Source organism: Antechinus flavipes, chromosome 1 (assembly GCF_016432865.1).
Source record: "Antechinus flavipes isolate AdamAnt ecotype Samford, QLD, Australia chromosome 1, AdamAnt_v2, whole genome shotgun sequence".
In the NCBI taxonomy this organism is placed as follows: domain Eukaryota; kingdom Metazoa; phylum Chordata; class Mammalia; order Dasyuromorphia; family Dasyuridae; genus Antechinus; species Antechinus flavipes.
The window spans coordinates 22,061,129-22,083,059 of NC_067398.1; the positions used below are offsets into that span (position 1 = coordinate 22,061,129).

Genomic DNA, 21,931 nt, shown 5'->3' on the forward strand with positions numbered 1-21,931 from the left:
TTACAACCTATTTCTGGGTCATACTGGGTTCCTAACCTTTTCTCTGTCTTCTGACAGAAATTTTGGTCTGTCTGGCAACATATAGGTTTCAAAAATCACTTTTTTTTTCTTTTTTCAGTTTTACATAGGAGGTTGTCAATGGGGCAGATCAAAGTTGGAGTTGCATTTTTAACAGCAACTGTTTTATTCCAATACTGTGTCCAACACTGCTCATCTGGCCAGGCTGCATACAAAAAGCAGAACCCTGGACAGCAGCTAGTTAGCTGCCACTCTGATGGCTTGTCATTCTGTCAGTCCTAACCTTGAGGGTTCTCAAACATCTGAATCACATTCTCTCTGCACTTTCTTACTGACTCCGAGCTACTGTTGTCTCACTGTCTGACCTTACACAAACAAAATATAAACAGACAATCCACCTCAGCTCCATCACTGTCTATTGTGGGTACAGGAGATGGATAGCCACACAGAATTATGCTTTGATTTGACCTTCGTTTCTGGTTGACTGACAGCCAGCCTCTTTCTGGAGGAAGCTCCTAGATTTTGGGGCTTTTCTTCCTAAGAATAAATTGTGTAACTTCCAGTACTAAGAAAAAAATCGAATCAATAGAATCAAACTAAAAATAAAAAGCAAGCTTGTCCTGAGTATGAAAACGGGTAAATGTGTCTTCGGTAACTTATTAATGCCAAGTAGCTTATGTGTTTTATATATTTTTGCTATTGGATATAAAATTCGTTTGCCAGAAATCTCTTTCATCATGATTAAAGGGTCATAGCAGAGTCATTAAAAGTAGAGCTTCCTTAAAATTCACAGAAGTCTCTTTAGATTTTAGATCTAAAAGGTTCCTTTTAGATAAGAGGTTGTCTTATTCCACCTTCATCTTGTTACCACCTCATTTTACAGCTGACAAAAACCCAATCTATTTATTTACTATTTGTATTTATTTTGTGCTTTTCATTACAAGGTTTTTTTTTAATAGAATGTGGATTTTTTTCCCTCTCTGTCCCTTCCAAATGTCTCAGGAATAGGATGAAAATGAGAGTGGCTCTGCTCAGTATTTGACGTGGGTGCCATAAGCATATGGGTCTCTCTGAAGCAAGCCCATCTTCTTTGTTTTTTTTTTTTGCCCCTGTTTTCAGAACAATTATGGATGAATTGTTCTTTGTCAATAACTTTGAAAGTACCAGGCAATGATGCCCCTGAAAGAAAATATCTGACTCACAATTCTGTCTCCATACTGCTTGGTTGGTTTTTAAAATATAAACAATTCTAATATGATCTCCCAAACTCTAATTATGATTCATTGCCATCCTGTAGAACTATTCTTCACTAGGACTGAAACAACAATTCATCTTGAAAAAGCTTAAAAAAAAGAATTTCAAGGAAATTGCAACATCAGCAACAGAGTTGGAAGAATAGCCCACATGCTTCAAATATAAGTCACCACCCCACTCCTCCTTACCTTTTGGGATCAGGATTCAACTGGGGTTTAGGATCTTTCCTTTTTTTAGACTCCTTTTTGGAATCCTTTTTGGCATCCGATTCCAGAGGGGAGGGGTTTTTGCTCCCCTCATTGTCTGCACTTGGAAACAACCCACTAAGTAACCCATGCATTTGTTGACTTTGAGGAAGGGATGGTTTAAGGGACGGCATGCAGCATGTGGCCAGCCACAGAAGAGAAAAACAAAATAAGAAACACATGTAAAAGGAGAAAGAACAAAAAGAAAGCATGAAAACAAAAATGCAAACAAATACATTCAAATGAAAATAATAAGAAAAAAAGATGTAAACTTGCATAAGGAAAAATCAGAACTGAAAAGAAAATAAGAGATCCCAAACTGTTTCCATGACAAGATGTATAAACCTAACTGTGAATCAAGTGGCAGTGTTACAATATGAAATCCAGACAATGTGTATCATAATTCATGATGATGTTTACCAGGGAGTTTACAAAAACACTTCATTATTTTATAACACTTTCTTATTCAGTAACATATGTAGAATACAGTGTGACAACCCAGAGTATATAATGCAACTTCTTTAAAAAAAAGATTTCAGTCCAAGAGGCTGTAACAGATAGTCATCGGAGTGCATATATTTATAAAAAAAATAAAAGTGGAACTTTCAAGATAATGCCCTTTGGGGACCAGGGCCAGTCTAACTCTTCTCTTATCTAAACAAAAAGGTTGGAACACTGCAACAATGAGAATGGATAACTTGTTTTTATAGATAAACATTTCAATAAACATCTGATATTGTCCTTCAGTGCCAAATGTTAGAATTTCATGGTGCCCAAGTTCATCTACCCTACCAATAATGGAATATAGCCTAGAGTGCATCTTATGGCAACCAATAAAGTTAGAGATATGTTCTCATACTCTCATAAATGAAGGGCACTAGACATTGCGTATTCAACACCCAAGGTGAAAAGGATAGACAGTGTTCTGATGGATGACAAGTGCGGACATTTTTCTTGCCCATGTGTAGATTAATTAGAACCCAACTCCCTTTCTAACATCCATCAGGAGAGCCCTAAGGAACTGCAGTCTCATCTTCATATAAGCTTCAGCAAAATTGAAATAAAAAACAAATGTAATATAGTTGAAAAAAATCTCTTGGATTCTAAATCCAAATGTAGATGTTTTTTGCATTGACTATTATTACATTGTATCATTTAGGCAATGACTTTGCCAGAGTATCAGTGTGAATAATTGAGACCCGATTGTTTATTTGTGTAGCCATGTCTGACATGTCCAAATGAGTCCAATCAAACATATGATTCTGGGATATTTTCAAGGGGTGAGAGATGATTTCAAATCATCACTATGGACCATTGACCCAGTGCCCACTCGAACATCTTCTTACCTGTTCCCATGAACGTGGGATGCACAGAACGCAAAGCTGTAGTGAAGCAGTGTGGGGTCAATCATGGCTCCATTTTCAGCCCGTTCAAGGAGATCACTGAGGTAGCAGAGATGTCTGTGACAGCCTCTGACTCCATTGCGTGCACAGTACTCATCTAGTACAAATACCTGGCCAGGACTGAACCAGCCCTGTTTAAAGAATAAAGGAGAGACTTTTTTTTAAATATAGGTTGTTTTCTTGAGAACGATTTGAACTGCGTGATATTGGTGGGAGGTTGGCAAAAGGAGCCAGGATGGAGGGTGGGGGTGATGTTCTAAGACTTAGTAACACATTGGTAGATTCAGAGTAGAATTAAGTCTTTTCTTTAGTCTAGACCCCAATAATATTTTCTCTCTCGTTCAGTATAATATAACTGAGGGGAAAGTTGTTTAGACTAATGTAAAGAGCAAATACATTTTAAGTGCTAGAAAAAGTGAGTTATAGTCTGCTTATATGCCAATAGCTTTGATACCTGATTTTGGAAGGAAGTCCTTTTATTTTAAAATAAAGGTAATTCCATAAATATGCAAATAGCATTGCATAAGTGATTCTTAATGCTATTTCTTCAATACACTTAATCATATCTAGAGGAGCTGCTTTTGCCTTGGTTTGTGTATCTTTATTTTATTTTTTTTTAATTTTTGGCAATTATTGGGTTCTCGTTTGGCTTTTGACCAATCCAAACTCTACATAGAAAAGCGAAACATACCCAATCTCCAACTTTACTGTAACAAATGGGTGGGGTGACAGGTTCCCCATTTCTGAACTAAGAATTCATTTAATTGATTTAAATCATTTCTGATGGTTATTTGACAGCACGAAGGAAAAAGGTTTAATTCTGTTGTTGTTGCTTGTTTTGTTTTTTTAACTCTAGCTTCTTCTTGGGGTCATCTTTGGAATATTCCCTTGTTCTGTTAATGCAAAGGGGGGCACTGTCCAGCTAGCTGGGAATACATGGAGGGCAATTGGAGTTGAGTAGACAACCCTGCTATACAGCGCTATTAGTTCTTATTGGAGACTTGGGTACTAATCAGTCAGGGAAATGGAGCTCTCTAAGGTATCAAATGAGAGCATCTTTCCTTTTTGAAATTATAAGTTATTGCAACGGGCGGGAGAGTGGTTGAGGCAAAGCACTGCCCCTATAGACAACTTCCTTGCCACCCCATCTGCTACCCCAAATGCTAAATCTTAGAAACAACACTGCTGTGAAAGATTAAAATATATTTTCTACGACTCAGATGACACCAAGTCTTTTGTAGATGCCAAAATAACTGCTTTGAAAAGAGTTGAAGAAATATCAATTAGGATCTCAGTCGAAGACACAGAAAAATTTATGGAGCCCTGCTGGTCGGACTCCAAAACCAACGGAAGAAAAGATTATAATAATGAGGAAAGGAATATATAGAGGAAGGGAGATGAGATTCTTTTCCTTTTTATGTGCCTGAAACTTTGTTCTTGAAAATTCATAGACCTAGGTATTCAGGTGGGGAGATATGATTTTTTCATCAAATATTCTCTGTTTGGGGTTGTCATTTTTTAGAAAAAAATACAAATAAAAAAAAAGGAAATGAAATTTCATATTTCCTTTCCAAATTAACTTTTAGATGATGCAATAGTTTCTCTCAACGAGACGTTTCAGGACAAAAGAAAATGAACAAATAAGACAACTAGGTCAAGATGCATATATGTTAATATGAGTCCAGCTGTTTAGAAAAGAAAAATGGGGGAAAAACCAGTCTTCAGAGGATAGAAGTTAGCCATAAAATGATATGAATTAGTTCAGCTATTAGATGGACTAGTATGAATTATAATGACTATCACAGAATCTTGTTAAATAAATATGGGGTCATGGCTTTGATATACAAAATAAACTTCCAAAAACATCTAAAATCACTTTTAGGTTGAAAGAGTTCAAATCTTGTGGTAAAAATGATTTTAAGTATACAATTACCAATGGCTCCTTTATGTGAAATGGCCAATTCTATTGCAATGCATCAAATCTTTCCTTTTCTCCCATTGTTTTTTTTACTATTTTTCCTATAAACATATTATTTGTGTTTCCTAAATCTAAATAAAACATCTTTCAAAAACAAGTCAGACCTAGTTCTGGAAGATTTTAGTGTGTCTTAGAAAAGACAGTGGTTTAAAGTCATGCAGATTTTTTTTTCTTTTCTGTGCTGTGAGGTTTGAAATGAAGTTAAGGGCAAGAAATATATGTCCACTAAGATTTCCCCTCCCTGGCTTATTTCCTCTATCTGTAAAATGGGACCGGTGATGCCTACCTTTTAGAAAAACTGGCAAAGTTTTCTAAAATCACACAAACCTTATCTTGTCAAGGCTTATTAAATGAATCATAAAGCACAGGGAAAAGAGGGACTCAGGATGCCAAATTATATCTTCCAAAGACCCGAGGATTTTGGGGAGAGGGAATTAAATTTTTATGTCTTTAAGGTAGTAATATTAAATTCATCATAAATCAGTGAGAAACTCTGTCTTTTTAGGAATCTTATTGTCTCTTCTATGTAAAGAGACAGGTTAGGAAAGCAGCATAGGGAATTGGGTTGGTTTCTGTAAATAGCTTGTCCCTACAGAATTTTCCTTCCTTCCTTCCTTTTTTTTTTTTTTTAATTTTTTCAAAGAACTATAAATTCAGTTCAGGAAATCAAAGATTGATTTATCTTTTGAAAATACTCCTGCAATAGAATAGGAGGTTATTTCTTGATCAATTCATTACATTAGGCAAAACATTTCAGCAGTCTCATCTTATCAACAGATTTTAAGTGTGTGCATCACTATCCTTCAGAAAGAACACAAACTTAGAACTTAGCTCCTTGTCTCCAGAGCACAGGGATGTTTAGGGTAGCTCCTCTTTCTACTTTCACTAGGTTTTCTAGAAAAGGTGAAAGTGGCAACCAAAAAAAAAGTTCTCTTTCAAGATGCTTATGTTTAAACCACTGTAGACCAAAGAATATACTTGCCAGGCAAGAATAGGAATCATTTAGTCTGTGGTCCAAAGTTAGGCGCTGCACCATCTCAAAGAGGGAAGCGTGGTCAAAGTTACAGGGATTGGAAGAGATAAATTCATCCATGCCATGTTTTTGAGCTCTATCTGCATCTGTTCATTTATACATGTAGAGAGAGACACAATTCAGAGAAACACACATTTTCTTTGACATTTCCAATATACAGGAATTCATAATGCATTTTGAACTCTAACCACTTTCTCTTAGTCCCGCCCCTCCCACCCTTATCAAACCAAAATATACTTTTGACCTCCCATTGTCAACTTGCATCACTTATTGATTAGCTTATTTCATTTCAGCAAAAATATATTGGCATCCACATCTTATCTGGTGATCGCAATGACAGTGCATTAACATTCTGCTGAAAAAAAGGAATGCAAAACTATCAACTTAGCCTCTTGTTCAAAGAGCACTGTTGGATGACCCAACTTCAGCTTAGCAAAGCCTATTTAGTTATTGATGGTGAATTCAAATAGATTCTGCCATTCTACTAAAGGGATAGCCAGAGCTTTTTTTTTCTATATTTTCTAGGATCTGGAAGGAAACTGTCTGGAAAAAAGGGGTTTCGATAATTTTCAGCCAATGCCCGACATGGGCAGTCCTTCCACATCTAGTGCCAATTGATTTTAAGAAAGGTCTTCCCCCCACAAAATACACTCCAAATCATAAAGATTTTTAGCTAATCATGAAGAATAAGTTATATGGGAATGCAATTTTGTACAGCTGAGAATAGTTGGAGAGTGAGTTTATGTCATGAATTGAGCTTACAGAGAGAAATTTACTCAGGAAGGGTTATGATTTGCCATTTGTTGTGAATTAATAATCTCAGTGTACTAACAATTTTTTTCAGGGTGAGGAATCCTCCTAAAAGCGAATTCATCTTAATATGTTTAAGTAAAATGTGCTAATTTTTATCAGTGAAAAAAGAGAGGACCCAAGTTGAGGGGTTGTTCCATGAAATTCATGGGTGGGGTGGGAGGTGGCTACTTGAGGAAAAGAACCAATTCCTTCATCTGTCTCCTAGTCCTCTTAATGCAGAGATTTCCAGCAGATTCTTTCAACAACTAGAGTAAGCTATTTATCCCCTTCTTTTCTTATACTATTTTAGTGGAACACAGGGGCATGTCAACGATGACTGATGGGGCACAGGAAAAATCAGTAATCCAAATCTGGGAAGGTGATTGGGGGAAACCATTTTGCAAGTCTACCCTACTGGAGTCATTGTACCTATGAAAAATCCCCCTCCCTACTATTAAAATCTTGGGCTAGAGGCAGTAGGATTTGAAAATGACATCTTTCCTTGCACTATTTTTAATTCTTCTTATCATGGAAACATGGAAATGTGCGTCCAAATAGAACTTCATTGGAGCTCATAGATCAATGCACTCTCCTCCAATTTTTAAAAGTCTTCTGATCATGGCACCAAGTATTCAGTGTCTGAACAAGATGCATTGTTTATGTCTGAGACATGCGTGAGCAAAGGTTTCCAGAAGGCATCTTGAGGATGTGTCTCTTTAAAGAGGAACAGACTTGCCAGAATGATCAGATAATGTATGTTTTTAAAATGATATTTTGGAAGAGGTATTCTCTGCTTCTCTTCCCCCTAATCCCCACCCAAGTCACACTTGATTCAAGAGAATCTGAAAATCCTCTTGGCTGTGAAACTGCCTTATCTTGCTGGTTGGGGAGGTGGTCTATGAATCGGCGTAGATTTTCTCTCCCCTTCTCTTCCTCACGCAGTATTCTATTTGCCTCTGAGTTGCTTGCCAGTTGACCCATTGTGTCTGGCAAGGAAGGAGTATGGCAGAGCAGTGCCCTCTGGAGTTGATGTCAGAAAGCTGGCTTATCTTAGAGCAAATGAGAAAGTGTGTGTGTGTGTGTGTGTGTGTGTGTGTGTGTGTGTGTTTATGAGATAGATTTTCCCCCATGTAAGAAATCAGGATCTCACCTCAATGACATATTCTGACTTCTCTGGCCTGAGGCACTGTATCCTAAGTCTTCCACAACCTTGGGTCTCTCACGGTAGAACATCATCTACACATGTCCAGCAAGGTCTCTATCTCTCTTGACAGATGATGCCCTCCCATTTCTGTCCCTTGAGGCTAAGATCAATTTGATTAATATGAATAACTAAAGGTTGTGTTCATGCTATTTTCAAATCCATTTTTCTCCCTAGTGCCAGGAATGTTATATTCTTCCTCTCCTATTTTTTTTTAACAGCTAGACCAGACATTTTATTTTGTTAGAGGCAGGTTAAGCACTCAAACAGTCTCAGAGACTGAGAAATGACAAATTGGCTAGAGGCCTTCATTTGCCAGTTTGGCTTCTATATTTTATCACTTTTCTCTTTAAGATTTGGGGCATACTGGGTACCAAACTTGGGGAAAGGGGCCCCTTTAGAGTTGTTAAAAATAGTCCATATGTTCTGAGTATCTTCTCTTTACTAGTTTCTTCTTCTGTAAAATGAAAGGATTGAACTAGGTGGCCTTTGGAGTACCTTCTCTCTCTAGAGCTAAGATCTCATGATCCTTTGTAAACTTTGTTGCCTAACTGATTTTCTTGGTGGGCCGTTCTCACTTTCCCAACGGATGGTGTTTTAAAGACTGAACAACATGACCCATGCAAATTATCATTAATTTTTCATAAACTTTAAAGGTATATCTGCAGGGTAGTGCTGTTTAGTGGAAAAGTCACTGGCTTTGGAGTCAGGGGACCTGGATTCAAATCTTACTGATAATAATGATTATGATTCCTTGGCTGAACTGCTTTCCCAGACCTTGTTTTCTTCATCTATAAAATGAGATGCTTGGACTTGATGACCTCTGAAACTTATTCATTCTTTGAACTAAATATTCTTAAAAAAAAAAAAACCCACTACCCAAATCCCTTAAAACTTTAACTCTTAAAGCCTAAATTTACTGAGATAAAAATTATTTTCTACTCTTGACCTTAGAAACTAGTCTTTTTTTTTTATTCAGTCTATCAACAATCAGAAAGAACATTGAGCTTGGAATCAGGAGACAAGGATTTTAATCTGATGTCTTCCCTGAGCCAATGGACCTTGGACAAATTTTTAGTCTGGTCTTGAGCTTCATTTCAAAAGAACAGGATAGGCAAAATGATCTCCAAGGCCCTATTCTAGCTCTTCATTTATGATCTCATGATGGAGGAAGTGTTTACCAAGAGTTCTTGTCCCTTAACGATGATCCTAGGATTTCAAATATTTATCAAGTAATTGGTCCCTGAAGCTAGCTCTAGTCACAGGGAAAGGATGTATTCAAATACATCAAGTATGAATGGATAAAAAATTGATATGCTTGGAATTGGGCTCAAAATGTCAAAGGTTCCAATAGCTGTACTATAAGCTGACTAAATTACCCTGACACCTCTATTTAGGCAGATTTCCCATTAGGCAGGCTGTCTTATAAAAGAGCTTACTACTTTATATGAATAGAAAGAACTCTGGACTTGGAGTCAGGAAACCAAAGCCTATCTACCAGGTTTAATGCTTACTGTGTTTCTGGGTAAGTCACTGAACCTCAGTTTCCTTCTCTGCAAAAAGAAAATTATAAAACTTGAATCATCACCCTCAAAGAGAGCTAGAGAGGGTTGTAAATAGAGTGCAGGATTTGGAATCAGAAAGATTTGCCTTTTAATTCAGACACTTAATCTCTATGTGTCAGCACTTTCCCTCAGGACCTAGCAGGGGCTGAATAAATTCTTGTTGACATGAAATGCTTGTTAGTTGATTTTGTATAAATCATTTAATCTTTTCCAGTCTTTGTTTCCTCATCTACAAAATAGGGATAATAGTAGCACCAACCTCCCAGGGTTGTTGTGAGGCTCAAATAAGATAACATTTGGAAAGTGCTTTTCAGGGCTAAAATGCTATATAAATTTTAGTTGTTGTTATTGTTTTCTTATTATCAGTGGAACATTTTGCAAAACTTATTGCAATTAAGAAATCTGACTTATTGCTATCTGTTACTTCCCACCATCATCTTGCTAACTCTTATTTCTAGACTTTGATTTTTGTTTCCATTCCTTATCTGAGGAAAACCTCCCTCTCTTCCCAATCCTCAAATCGTGTCTTCCTCCTATAGTACCTGGCTTCAATCCTACTACCTCAAAGGAGCTCACCCCGCATTAATAATGTGTTTCCTTTGCTGTTCCTTTGAACATTTGTGGCTACAACTTGCACTCCTATAGGTCTGATCTGTTAAAAGATAAATGTTTTCATGTATTTCTTGTTCACAAAATTCCTCTCTCCAGTTAGATAGGAAGCTTCCTGAGGGCAGGGTAGGTTTCATATCTGCCATTACTTTTGCATGCTCTCAATGTGCCTTATTGGGCAGTGTCCCAACAATTGGTAGGTATTATAAGCTGACTAAATTACTCTGACACCTCTATTTAGGCAGATTTCTCACTGGTGTTATTAAGAGCTACACACATGGAGATTCAGATGGTGTCTTGGATGTAAATCCCAAAATGGGAACATGTGTTCTTAGAAGTTCTTAGAGAAGGAAACAGCATTCAAGGTGCAGGTGTCTTTGGATACCATTCAGACTGCCTGCATGTGTCTCTATACAAGTCTAGGGCCCATATGCATTACATATGTTATGTATTTTTAGATAAAACACTGCCACCGTCCAGCTGTTCCAAGTTCAGTTTCAAATAACTCATGTGTGACTCCCCAGCAACACAATCTCGTGTTTCCTATATTGTTCTCTCTTTTCTTCTACGAGGTATTCTGCTTCAGTTTTTCCTGAAGACAGTGTGGGTGTGCTAGATAAAGGGATGACTCTGGAAGCAGACAGCCCAAATTCAAACCCCATCTCTATGACTAACTGGGACCCTGAGTAATTCACTAACTTAGCTGACTCACTCCTTCACCGCCCTGGGCTTCACTTTTCCCAATCATAAAAGAAGGGTGTGGGCTGGATTTTCTTTACATTATCCTCTACCTTGAAATGACGATCCTACCTGTTCCCTCATCCTTGTATAATTAATTGTTTGTTTGTTTTTTTAATCTCTAATGCTAACTTTTGGCAGATGTGACCTCTCCAAATAGCATCCAAAGCAATCACGATCCATCCATTTCCTGATTATTGAGTTGTTAATCTCATGGGCTTTGGGGCCATTCCCTTCTGCCAAGAGTTGGTATGTGCTCAGAAGATTCAAATTGATTTTAACATCAACAAGAGGAAAATATAAATCAGAGATATGTCAGCAACATAAAAACCCTGTGCCCTTTGGTTTGTGTGCTATCTGGGCAGAAGGGCACCATTGTTCTTATCCACTAATATTAAAAAAATACCAAGTGCTGACTATCTTATATTAAACACCCATCTACTTTCTCCAGCCCCAGCTATGGGAAGCAGTAAATCTTGGCTTTGGATTCACAGCTATTAAGACAGATAGCTTATCTCGTTCTTTGGAGCAATAATTTTTATTACCTTGGGATAATTTAAAGGACCACACAGAACAACCCTAAGTGCTTAATGTGAAGGCTTATACCTGCAAAAGGACTTCTTGAACATAAAATATAAAGCAGTTATCAGGGCATAATAATGGATATGAAAGACATTGCTTTCCATAGGCTATCTTAACTGATATTAGAATTTGAGATTCCTAAGGATGTTTATGGCAAAGGATTTGTGCTTGTGAAAGCTTGTTCTTGTGGGAGCAAAGGGTACAGACAAATGTTCCTTCCTTCTTTCCTTCCTTCCTTCCTTCCTTCCTTCCTTCCTTCCTTCCTTCCTTCCTTCCTTCCTTCCTTCCTTCCTTCCTTCCTTCTTCCTTCCTTCCTTCCTTCCTTCCTTCCTTCCTTCCTTCCTTCCTTCCTTCCTTCCTTCCTTCCTTCCTTCCTTCCTTCCTTCCTTCTTTCTTTCCATCCTTCCTTCCTTCTTTCCATCCTTCCTTCTTTCCTTCATCTTTTGATGAAAGATGGGATACTTTTATTAAGAAGAAACGAACAAACTCAATTTGTCCCCAAATTTGGTAGAAACAAATTTCTTTATGGATCTGGAAACAGGAGCCCCATATTAAGGAAGCTAAACATGCTTCTTTTAAAAATTCCAGTGAAGTAGCCTTGAGTTGATCAGCCTGTCACTTACAGCATTCATTTTCATAATTAGATTTCAGATTTACATAATTAGATTATAGTTCATTTCACTTTCAATGTTCTTTTTCTCTCCTCCCTATAGAACCAGGTATAAGAGATATATAGAAATATATATATATATATATATATGTCCAAACATATATATAGTCTTTTTTCCATGTTATCCTGTTTCATCAGCAAATATAAATGTGATCTTGTATTAGACACACATTTTTAAGATAGAGTTTATAATTTTTTTTAATTTTTTTTTTTTAAGCAAAGGCATTTGTTTTCTCCTTTTGGTAAGGACATTTTTTTTTTTTAATTTAACCAATCCATGCAATTGGTATTCTGCTGCCCTTCTGGCAGCTAAGTGAATCCTTACAGATAATCCAATCTCACTTTTTAGTTTGCAGGATTAAATTTTGGGATTTTTTATATAAAAGAGGAAGTATGGACTTTTGCTGTTGTAAATAAATGGCTATTATACTATTGATGAATTTCAATGAAAGAGAACCAGCTCCCTAAAGAAAGGCTAATTAAAAGGTTAGAGGTAGCCGGCCATCTTATTCACCCCTGGGATTTAGAATCCAATGATTATCTTGGAGAATGAGTCAAAAGGTAAATGAACAGCCAATAAAATTCCAAATTCACATCTGTGAACCCAAACCACAATTATAAGGTGACTTTGTATCATTCTTATCTGGAAAATGTGTGCTTGTCATATCTGTTTGACATTACAAGAATGAATATATGGTTTGGACAGTAACGAACAATGACACTAGTCAACCTCATCAGAAGACATGAAATAAAGAAGTGACAATGATTGATGGCAGCTAGTTATTTATGGATCTCCCTAAAAGATTCTTTAATGGGGGTAGTCAAAGGCTGAAATAGTTTTTTTTTTTTTTTTTTTTTTTTCTGGGAACTCTTAGTTGTGATTTAGTTTTGTTTTGCTATTTTTTTTTTTTTTTTTGGTTAGACACAGCAGTGGAAGAGATCCCAAACCAAACTACAGACTTTTCCATGCCCATTGTATAAAGCCATACAAATGATGGCATGGGTGGAGGAAAAACTAAACATTTCTATGATTGCTTAGATTTAGCAGAGTTTACATGCATGGTTCAGAAGGGTGACATTAATTAAGGAAACAGAAGGACATCTGTAGAGCTAAAATGCACTCCTACAAAAAGTTCAACAGGGGACTAATGATGCACATTTCAGCTTTAATATAATTTTTTAAAGGTCATCTAAAATAGAAGGTATAAAGTGGTGACATTGCCAATGATCTAAAAAAAAAAAAAAACAACCACCAATCAATAAATGATTTTCAACTTTCCCCTGCTGTATTTACTCTAACTTTAATTAATTTCTGGTTTGAAGATAAAACATAACTAGGCCATGTTTAAATTTTCCCTACAATGTAACCAATCATTTTCTGCACTTGACAGTAGTTAATAATGCATTATACTGTAAATCACTACACAAATCAGGAAAACATTAAATGGCTCAATGGATGACATTGTTGATGTCTGAGATCTCAGATTCCAAAGAAATACTTCTTCAATAAATATAGAACATTGAGAACTTCTCATAGCATTTTGAAATATTTTGAGCCGATTGTGGGAGTCTAGTTTTTTTTTTAAGTATATGCTTTTATAAAGAATAGCAAAGTGATTTACAGTGTCATTTTAGGTCATGCAAATTATGTGAATATTGAATTAATACTTTAAGATTGCATTCCTGCAATGTAGCATCTGCAAGTTGACAATACAAGAAGACATAGCAATGATTTCATGAGATATAAATAGAGAAAGCAATTAAAGCAGACAATTAGTAAAATAAAAACTACTAGCTAGCAATGCATTTTGTGCAAATACATGTAATGCCATCAGAACAGAACTCATCCATCCATCCATTCATCCATCCATCTATCCATCCATCCATCCACCTGCCCATCCTTTCTTTTATTCTTCAAAATGTGGCAAAATCCTGAATTTTCACTAAGGTCACATTCTACAGAAAGCTTGATTCAATGTCTCGTCAGACATTCAAATAAAAATAAAAGTCAAATAAGGGATCTGCTTGGAGTGGTGAAGAAGTCTGCCTGCTAACCAGGGGTACATTTATGCAAAAGAAAAAAAATAATAAACAAAAAACATTAAGAAGAAAGAAAGATAGAAAAGAAAAGGAGAAAAGAAAGGAGTATCATTACATGGTTAGGAGAAATGACATGACCTACTCCCTCTCATTTGGCATTCAGAATACTCCAATGGCATATTTGCCGGCTCTCTTGACCAACTTCCTCTTAATAAATTATGCACTCACCATATGTTTGATCGACAGCTTTTTAAATATGAATAAAGAATTAGTACACTGTATATTTAGTTCATAACTGAACAAGTAACTGAAGGAAAACTTTCTTAAGAGTCAAGTTTTCATTTTCTTTGAGGCATCTTTTAAAAAAAAATTTATTTTTTTTTTAGAAAAGAGTAACCAGACCGCTTTAAGAAATTGTACTTGCATTACCTTATTCTAACTAAAAAGGAGCATCAGGACTACTTATATAGCTTAGGTGACTGTGATGGGAAAATTCGTGGTCATTGTGAAGGAGTGATGCCCAAGCTTTGTGGACTGAGTTATTTGGGTTCAACGATGACCCCAACCTGTCCATTTGGTTAGGACAGAGTTACTGATTGCACCCCTCCCTTTTTCTTTTTCCAAATGATCATCCATTGGGTGTCCACATTACAGGAAATTGCCAAATCAGGGAATAAGAATGCTGACCCATGCAAGGCATGCTTGGACTTTTATTTATCCATTATTCTGAATATTTCTGTTTTGAAATCTTGCTCAGGGAGGCTTCCTATCCTACCTTTTTATTCCCTTAAGTATCTATGGTTACCACACCATGAGTGCACTGACCATAGAAACTGGAATGGGGAAAGGGAAAAAAAAAAAACACAACAGATTGTCAGAGTGCAGAATGATCTGTTTTCAGGCATTAAAGCAGTCAAGTCGATGTGGATTCCATGAAACAAAGGGATCATTTACAGTTTCATTGTGATGCTCAATTCATATTTACATCTCGGGACAGAAACCAAAAATCAAAAGAAGAGATGTCAATGGTTGGCTTTAGTCAGAGAAATCACTTGATGCCAATATGAAAGCCAGGGAGAGAAGGCAATTATGCACACATCACATGCATCCTACGTTTAGTATGGAAGCTGACATTTCAAACCTGAGTTCAGGAAAATAACATGAAAAGTTTTACTACGAGATCTAAACATGAGGAAAGTTTTAAGAGAGAGGAAAAAAAAAAGCACATTGCAGATGTCAGATAATCTCAACTGATTATCTGAGCTGTGCTAGCTACAGGGAGCACTTACCCTTGAGTCCAGCTAGAAGTTAGCAGGGTAAGAAGGAACAAACCAGAATAACATAAAGACTAGCAACAAGGCTTCGGAAAGCAGACAGGAGTTCTATCCTAGCAGCTAAAGTACTTGGGTTCAAGCAAAGAATGAAAAAGAAAACAAACTAAAAAATAATTTTAAAAAATCCCCCAAACCAATAACAACAACAACAAAAAATTCAACACCCCCAAATCCTAACTGCTGGAAACAAACAAACAAACGATTAAAAAAATCAATTAGGGAAATAATCATCCTGACTGATTATCAGGGTGGAACATATAATACAATTCTCAAAGACATCCAACTGTTGGCATATGATGGGCTTAACAGTTATTAGCTAGAAACAGACATTAAAAATGAAAAATATAACAAGGGGTTCTGTCAAACATTTCCTGACCCATTTTTAAGTTTAAAAAAGGCTTTTTTTTGCCCCTCCTGCAAAATGATAAGTAGAGATGTAATTTTTACTTTTATATAACACTAACAGAGAGAGGACAAAGACAAGGGCAAGTGACGACTTTGAGGATGCTTAGTATTGCCATAGGGGAATATAAATCTTGACAGTCCTGTTATCTATAGTTCTGGAAATTAATTTTTATGAAAACCCCAATCTCTAAAAATGAAACAATGATATTAATTGTCCAGGGCAAAAAAAAATACCCCAATGAAAACCACACCCCAAACAAAAAGAAAAGAAACCACTTGTAGTTTGGAATTCTTTTTCTTTTTTAATTGTAGCAAAGAAGAAAAAAAAAGAATATATACATATCTCAAAACACCACATTTTTAAGATCTGGGCAACCCAAATAAAAGGGTTTGTCGAGTCCCACGCAAAATAAGGAATAGCAGGATCTATTTTTCAGTGTTGAAATTGCATAGCAATATTCCACTCCACTTTTCCTGAGACTGTCTTTAGATTTTGCAGTTGAACACTGTTTTGCAGTCATGAGGTCAGAGAACAAAATCTGCCTACAGAAGCCTGTGAAGCCAAATTAAGTAGGCGCCCAACAAATTCCGCCTTGCTCCCAAATCCCGGACTGCATGATGTGATGTTCTCAAGTCTCTCTTGAATATATATTACATGACAAGACTGGAGTGTTTTTTTTTTTTGTTTTGTTTCGTTTTGTTTTGTTTTTATCACCAAGAAAATTTCTACCCTTTCTAGCTGCTTACTATCTCCATGAAAAGAATAATAACAATAACAACAATAATAGTAGTAAAGCAATTGGAAAGTTGTTACTTCAGTGTATCATTCTGGAAAAAAAAATCACTCATTAGAAAGAATGGCATCTACCATCTACCCGGAAGGCTATTTGTAAAAGAAGCATTTAAGGAGAGAGACAGACAGACAGAGAGAGACAGAGACAGAGACAGAGACAGAGACAGAGACACACATACATACAGAGAGAGAGAGAAAGAGAGAGAGAGAGAGAGAGAGAGAGAGAGAGAGAGAGAGAGAGAGAGAGAGAGAGAGAGAGAGAGAGAGAGAGAGAGAGAGAGATGCCAGATTTAAATGGGTAACAATGGCTCTTACCTTTTTACTGGACAAGGAGATCTTTTTAAAATGCAATACTTGACCGTCTTTAAGATTTGACATTTTGTGCCTTTGATAGCAAAATAACCTTAATTTTTATCTTATTATGCATTCAATTTTTAGCCAATTTTTTAGATTACTTAATGTTACTAAAGGCTCTTTTGTAGCTGAGCGTTATGCTATGCTTTTTTTTTTTTTCATTTTCTGAACTCAAAATCTTTCTGGGTCTCAGTTTCCTGTAGAATGTGGGGGTTGGAGTAGGTGATCTATGATGTCCCTTCCAATTTTAAATGACCTTATGGCCCAGAATAATGCACAGAATTTAGCTTAAATTAAGAGAAATTTCTTTAACACTACTCATGCACATTAGCACAGTTCACAAAAGGCCCACCTTGGCTCTAGAAAGACTTGGCTTTATGTGTTGCTTCTAAACGTGCACTATCAGTGAAATAGTCCCTCAGTCTCCTCTTCCCCCTGATAGGCAAGTCATTGACTATTTTAGGGCAATTCTCGAAGACTTTAAGATTTCAGAGGAATGAAGGATTTTCATTCAAGGGCCTGGGTTTTACCTCCTCTGCCAATCTAGCCAAGTTACTTTGCTGCCCTGGGCCTCTATTTCATCTGGAAAAAGAGGGGGGTTAAAATCCAGCGGCGATGTCAAACTCAAATAGAAACTTATCTCTGTGGGCCACAGATTGACTCAGAAAACCAGAAGTTAACACTATCAATATTGTATTGTATTTTAAATTTCTTTTATTAAATGTTTCCTCATTCCATTTTAATCTGGTTTGGTTGGCACTGGGAAATTTTGCAAGAGGCATCCTGGCAACTGCAGATTTGATACCTCTGGACTGGAAGACTGCTGAGATCCTTTCTAGCTTCAATCACCTGGGATTTATGTTTTGGCTGAGTAAATTTGCATTTCAGGAACTCTTGACATGGATGCAATCCAATGATTGTGTGATCCTGAACAAGTCACTTTACACCATTTGCCTCAGTTTCCTCCTCAGTAAAATGAATTAAAGAAGGAAGCAAGCGGCAAACCACTTCAGTATTGTTGCCAAGAAAACCCCAATTAGGATTAGGGACTAAAAGGATTTAACAAGAATCTGTTTATCTCTTGAATTTTAATCTCATCACCATTCTGCAAACTCAAACCTTGACTGACACCAAGTCTCTCAACCTCCTCTTCCCTTGATTGGCAGACTGGAGTGTGGACTAGTAAACTCCTCCTCATGCCTTGCACTCCACTTTGCATTGGCTATTCTGTCCCCACTCTGCCTTGCCTCTTGGTCTCCTCCTGCCTCCCATCTTTTTTGTTTTCTGTTGACTGTTATCTCCCCTCATCCTTCCATTAGACTGTGAGTTCCTTGAGGTCAAGGTGTATCTTTTTATTGATTGTATCCCCGGCATTAGCACAGTGCCTGGCACCTAATAAATACTTAATAAATATTGATTAGATTGGATTGGTTAATGGATTTGGTCAGTTTTCAGGTCTAGAGAATCTGGCTTCAATATATATTAGCTATGTGTCCATGAGCACATGATTTCCAAAGATCATATATTTTAAAAGACCTAAAAGGTCATCTAATCCAACACCCTCATTTTACAGATGAGAAAACAGCCCAAAAAGAGATTAAGTGATCTGCCCATATGCCCAGTCAATGGCAGAAGCATAATTTGAACCCATTTCCTTTAAGACCAAATTCAGTGATTCTTCCATAGTCCTTATGCTGTCTTTCTCAAATCATATAACCAATGAGGGTCTCGAGACAAGCTCAGATACTAAGTCATAAAAAGTTGACTTTTTTCATTGGTAGAGAAAATTTCCACAATGGGATTTCTCAATTGATGAAATTACACGTTCAGAGTATCTTACTTTTCAATCTCAATGACCAAAGGCGGGGGAAAAAAAACGCTAATGAGTATGTTAACTGGTGTGCTAGAAATCATGAAGAGAATCATAGAATACAAGAATTAGAAGAGACTAGAATTAAGGGCCTGACACAATGGATAGGACCCTAATGTTTGCAATCAGGAGACCTGAGGTCATATAGTCCCTCAGATACCACCCTGTGATACTGAGCTAGTTACTTAAAGTCTATGTGCCTTTTTTTCATCTGTAAAATGAGAGGCAAGGTTGGACTCTGAGGTGCTTTCTAGCTCTAAAGTGATCATTGACCTAGTTTATTTAACCGTATCATTTTTCTGGAAGGTGGGGAGCTAAGGAGTGAAGTCACTTGGTCCCAGCAGGCCCAGCCCCTGAGGACAGGTACTGTCTTTGCTCATTTTTGTATCTTCAGGTCTTAGCAGGGTGATTTGCACAGAGCAGGTGCCTTACTAATTCCTGCTTGTGTTAGCCTCCTCAAGGTCATCCAGTCAGCAAGCAACAAACCCAGGCACTGTTCAATGCCAAGATTCTAATGTCGACAGTCTAGAAGTGGCAATGTCCTGGCATATTTCAGCCCTCTTCAAGATCATCCGAGCAGCATAGAGATGATCACGTCAGAAGGATCCCGGGGACTGGAGTCTTCACTAGTTTAGTTCTATTTTACAAATGGCTAGAGATTCAGCAGTAAGTAGTCCCTGTCATATTGGTACCTGCAGACTTCTCAATGGTATTTGAATAACAGGATCCTTTTTTTCCCCCTAAATGGATAAAATGACTTCTTCTTAGTGGTACTTGGCACAATACCTTCACCTAGTGGTAATGAATGTTTATGGATTGATTGGTTTTGTTGCCCTTCTAAGATGGCCCATCAGTCACGGAGAATGGTATGCTGAGATTTACTACATCTCCTCACTCTTTCTTTGAACGTTAAGTAGATTTGAGAAATTAGAGAGAAGGGAGCTGTTTTATTTGAATATACAGTGCAAGTGTATGAGAAGAGAATCTTATCACTTCTAACTCATTCAAATAATGTTAAGGAACCCTATAAAACTAGAGAGATTTAGAGAAACGGCAGCCTGGAGATAAGATACATTCTGATGGATTTCAAAGGCATTGTCTACACTGACGTCCCCTGGAGTTCCTACTCCAATAACATGTCGCGGCATGATGGAAACCCTGGGTTCTCAAAGCCTATGATAGCAGAAGGTCAGTTGCAGTGGCTTCTTTTTTGTACCCTAAGACAAACTGAGGACCAGATAACTAAATTCCAAGAATTTTATCACCAGATTGGATACAAGGGGATAGATTTTGGGCAACAGCAGTTCTTGAAGATTATCTATTACATCACAGAAAGTTTGTGGCCTGTTGGAGGGACTGCCCCCATCAGCAACATCACCCGGACCCACAACCTCAAAGTCAAAATGAGACCTGTTGAAGACCTTTGCTTAAAAGGGCCAAGGTCTCCTGTGGCATCCAGGGCCATCTCCAAGTCACCTTGATCTATATCTGGCCACTGGACCTAGAAGGCTCTGAAGGGGAAACTGAGGCAAATGACTTTGCACAACTCTCCCTCACTTAAATTGGTTCATCTTCGAGAACGAAGAACAAACAACAATAACAACATCTCTGACAATTGCCTCTTCCTTCTTCCTCTGTTCTCTCCATGGCCAAGACTCATCAAATCTTGTTGATTCTACTTACAAGACATCTCTCACATTTGTCCTCTCATTTCCACTCACTATAGGGCTCTACTCTGGTTCAGAGCATGGCAATAATCCTAGCGGAATGCCCCTGATCTCCAGGCTTGTGAATGTTTCTCCTCTCCTCACGTCATATTATATTGCCTTCTTGGTGTAAATGTAGTCTGTCTCCAGGAAACTAGAAGCTCCTTGCTGATAGGATCAATTTTCTAGGCTGTCTATGCATTTCCATTGCCTAGCACAGTGCCTTGTCCACAGCAGATAATTGATAAATATTTGTTTAATTGAATTGAATTAAACTAAAAGATACAAGATGGGCTAAAAATGGAAAGCAATATGACATAAAAAAATGAGCACAGGATTTGGAGTCAAAGACCCTGGGTTCAAATCTAGAGACTGCTTCTTGTTACTTCTGTGACTTGTCCAAGTCACCTAGATCTCAGCTTGTTCATCTTTGAAATGAAGCAGTTGGACTAAATACTTTTATTTTTAATTTTCTATTTGTTAAAATGCATAAGGGCAAGAAATTGACTTTCTTTATTTAATATTTATTATTGATTTTCTATTTTAAAATAGATTTTATTGACATTTTTTATTCATATATTACTTATATTCTCCTTTTCAGTGAGCCATTATTTAATACAAAGTTTATTAAAAAAAAAACAATAAAGAAAACTAAAAAGAGGAAGAGAAAAAAAATCAACAAAACTGATGAAGTCATTGAAAAAATCTGGCATATGCAATATTCTATCCTCATGATCATTCTTTTTTCTTCCTAGAACCAGCTCTGGCTAGATGATTTTGAGTCCTATGAAGTTTATGGACTATCCTAAGGAGGATTTAAAGATGCCCATTTGTCTGATATGATTTACATAAGATTCTGCCTGGAGGGAAGGAGATCAAATATACAAAAGGGAAAGGAGCAGTTTTATTCGAATATGCTATGTATGTACATGTGAATAGAATCCTATCACTTCTAATTCATTCAAATAATATTAAGGAACCCTATGAAAACCTTCAGAATCCAACCATTCAGAATCCAGAATTATATTATTTTACCGGGGAAGGTAGTAAATCATTTATAACTTACTTATGAATAGAAATGTGCAATTTAGTAGGTGAGGAAGTAGTAATATGTGAAAGTTAACCGATCCAGTGTGAATTTCCTCCAACTCATTTCCAAAGCCATTTCCTCTATTAAGCCTTTCCTCAGCCAATCCATCAAATACCCATAGCATACTAAAGAATCTCAAACTTGGAAGGGAGCTCCCAGGGCCACCTAGTCCAAGTTAAACCAGAATAGGAAATCCCTTTCATAAAGTACCTAGAAAGTGGTCTTGGAGATTTTATTTGAGGACTTCTAAT

At 37.0% G+C, this 21,931-nt stretch overlaps 1 protein-coding gene across 1 annotated transcript in view; it reads right to left on the reverse strand.

Annotated features, from left to right (window-relative positions):
• Nucleotides 1–21,931, reverse strand: part of CADPS (calcium dependent secretion activator) — a 542,165-nt gene that overhangs the window by 159,482 nt on the left and 360,752 nt on the right. Inside the window, 2 exon segments of the mRNA XM_051980071.1 lie at nucleotides 2,864–3,051; nucleotides 5,881–6,017. Of these exon segments, the coding sequence (XP_051836031.1) occupies nucleotides 2,864–3,051; nucleotides 5,881–6,017 (325 nt within the window).